At 37.9% G+C, this 803-nt stretch overlaps 1 protein-coding gene across 1 annotated transcript in view; it reads left to right on the forward strand.

The window, feature by feature from the left end:
* Window positions 1–369, forward strand: part of LOC107643850 — a gene marked incomplete in the record, with an annotated part of 1,228 nt that extends 859 nt beyond the window's left edge. Inside the window, 1 exon segment of the mRNA XM_016347599.2 lies at window positions 1–369. Within this exon segment, the coding sequence (XP_016203085.1) occupies window positions 1–315 (315 nt within the window).

Here is an 803-nt window from a genome sequence, read left to right on the forward strand (position 1 = left end):
GGAGAGGGCGCGCGTGGTAATTTGGCGGTTAAGATTTGGGACACGCGCCTCAGGAAACGGAAGCCGACGGTGGTGGCGGAGTGGGGCCGGAGCGTGGGAAAGAATGTGCGGGTTGAATCTGGCGGCGTTCAGAAGGTTTACGTCACTGATGAAGGCCGTTACGGCGTTACGGTTGGTGACATGAGGAAAGTGTTGACGCCGTTAGGCAACGTAACGGAATCTGATGCGGATACTTGGTGGGATGCTGATGCTGTTATTGTCTCGGACGAGCCGTATTTGGGTAGTGATGACCATTCAATGTTGAGGACAAGTTAAATAAATGCGATTTCTGGTTGGTGCATATTGTTTAATGGGAAGGGGGAAAAAAAAGAAAAGAAAAAAGAAAATAATGGCACTATTGGATATTTTCTTGAAATTTTTCTAAATGTATTTGTATTATTTGATTAATTGTAAATTGAGTAGTATGTGTATAATTGTCAATTGACTAGGTCGTTTAATTTACACAACCATATTTTACGCGTGTGGTTTTTGGGGAAATCTCTTGCGTGATGCGCTTGGTTTAAAACAGGCGGTCTTAATTCAATAAAGTTAGTTAGTTCCCGTGTAAGCTTTAATGTTATGTTTCATTGGATCAAGTATCTCTACTAAAAATGTTGATAAAATCATTAAAATGTCTGAATGAGGGATTAATTACTTTTAAAATTTTTAGTAATTAAATTTAACGAAGTCATACCATATGTATATTTATGTATATACTCTTTTTCTTTGTATACATTTTTTTATCTTTTCATTCTTAACCTAAA

Source organism: Arachis ipaensis, chromosome B05 (assembly GCF_000816755.2).
Source record: "Arachis ipaensis cultivar K30076 chromosome B05, Araip1.1, whole genome shotgun sequence".
In the NCBI taxonomy this organism is placed as follows: Eukaryota; Viridiplantae; Streptophyta; class Magnoliopsida; order Fabales; family Fabaceae; genus Arachis; species Arachis ipaensis.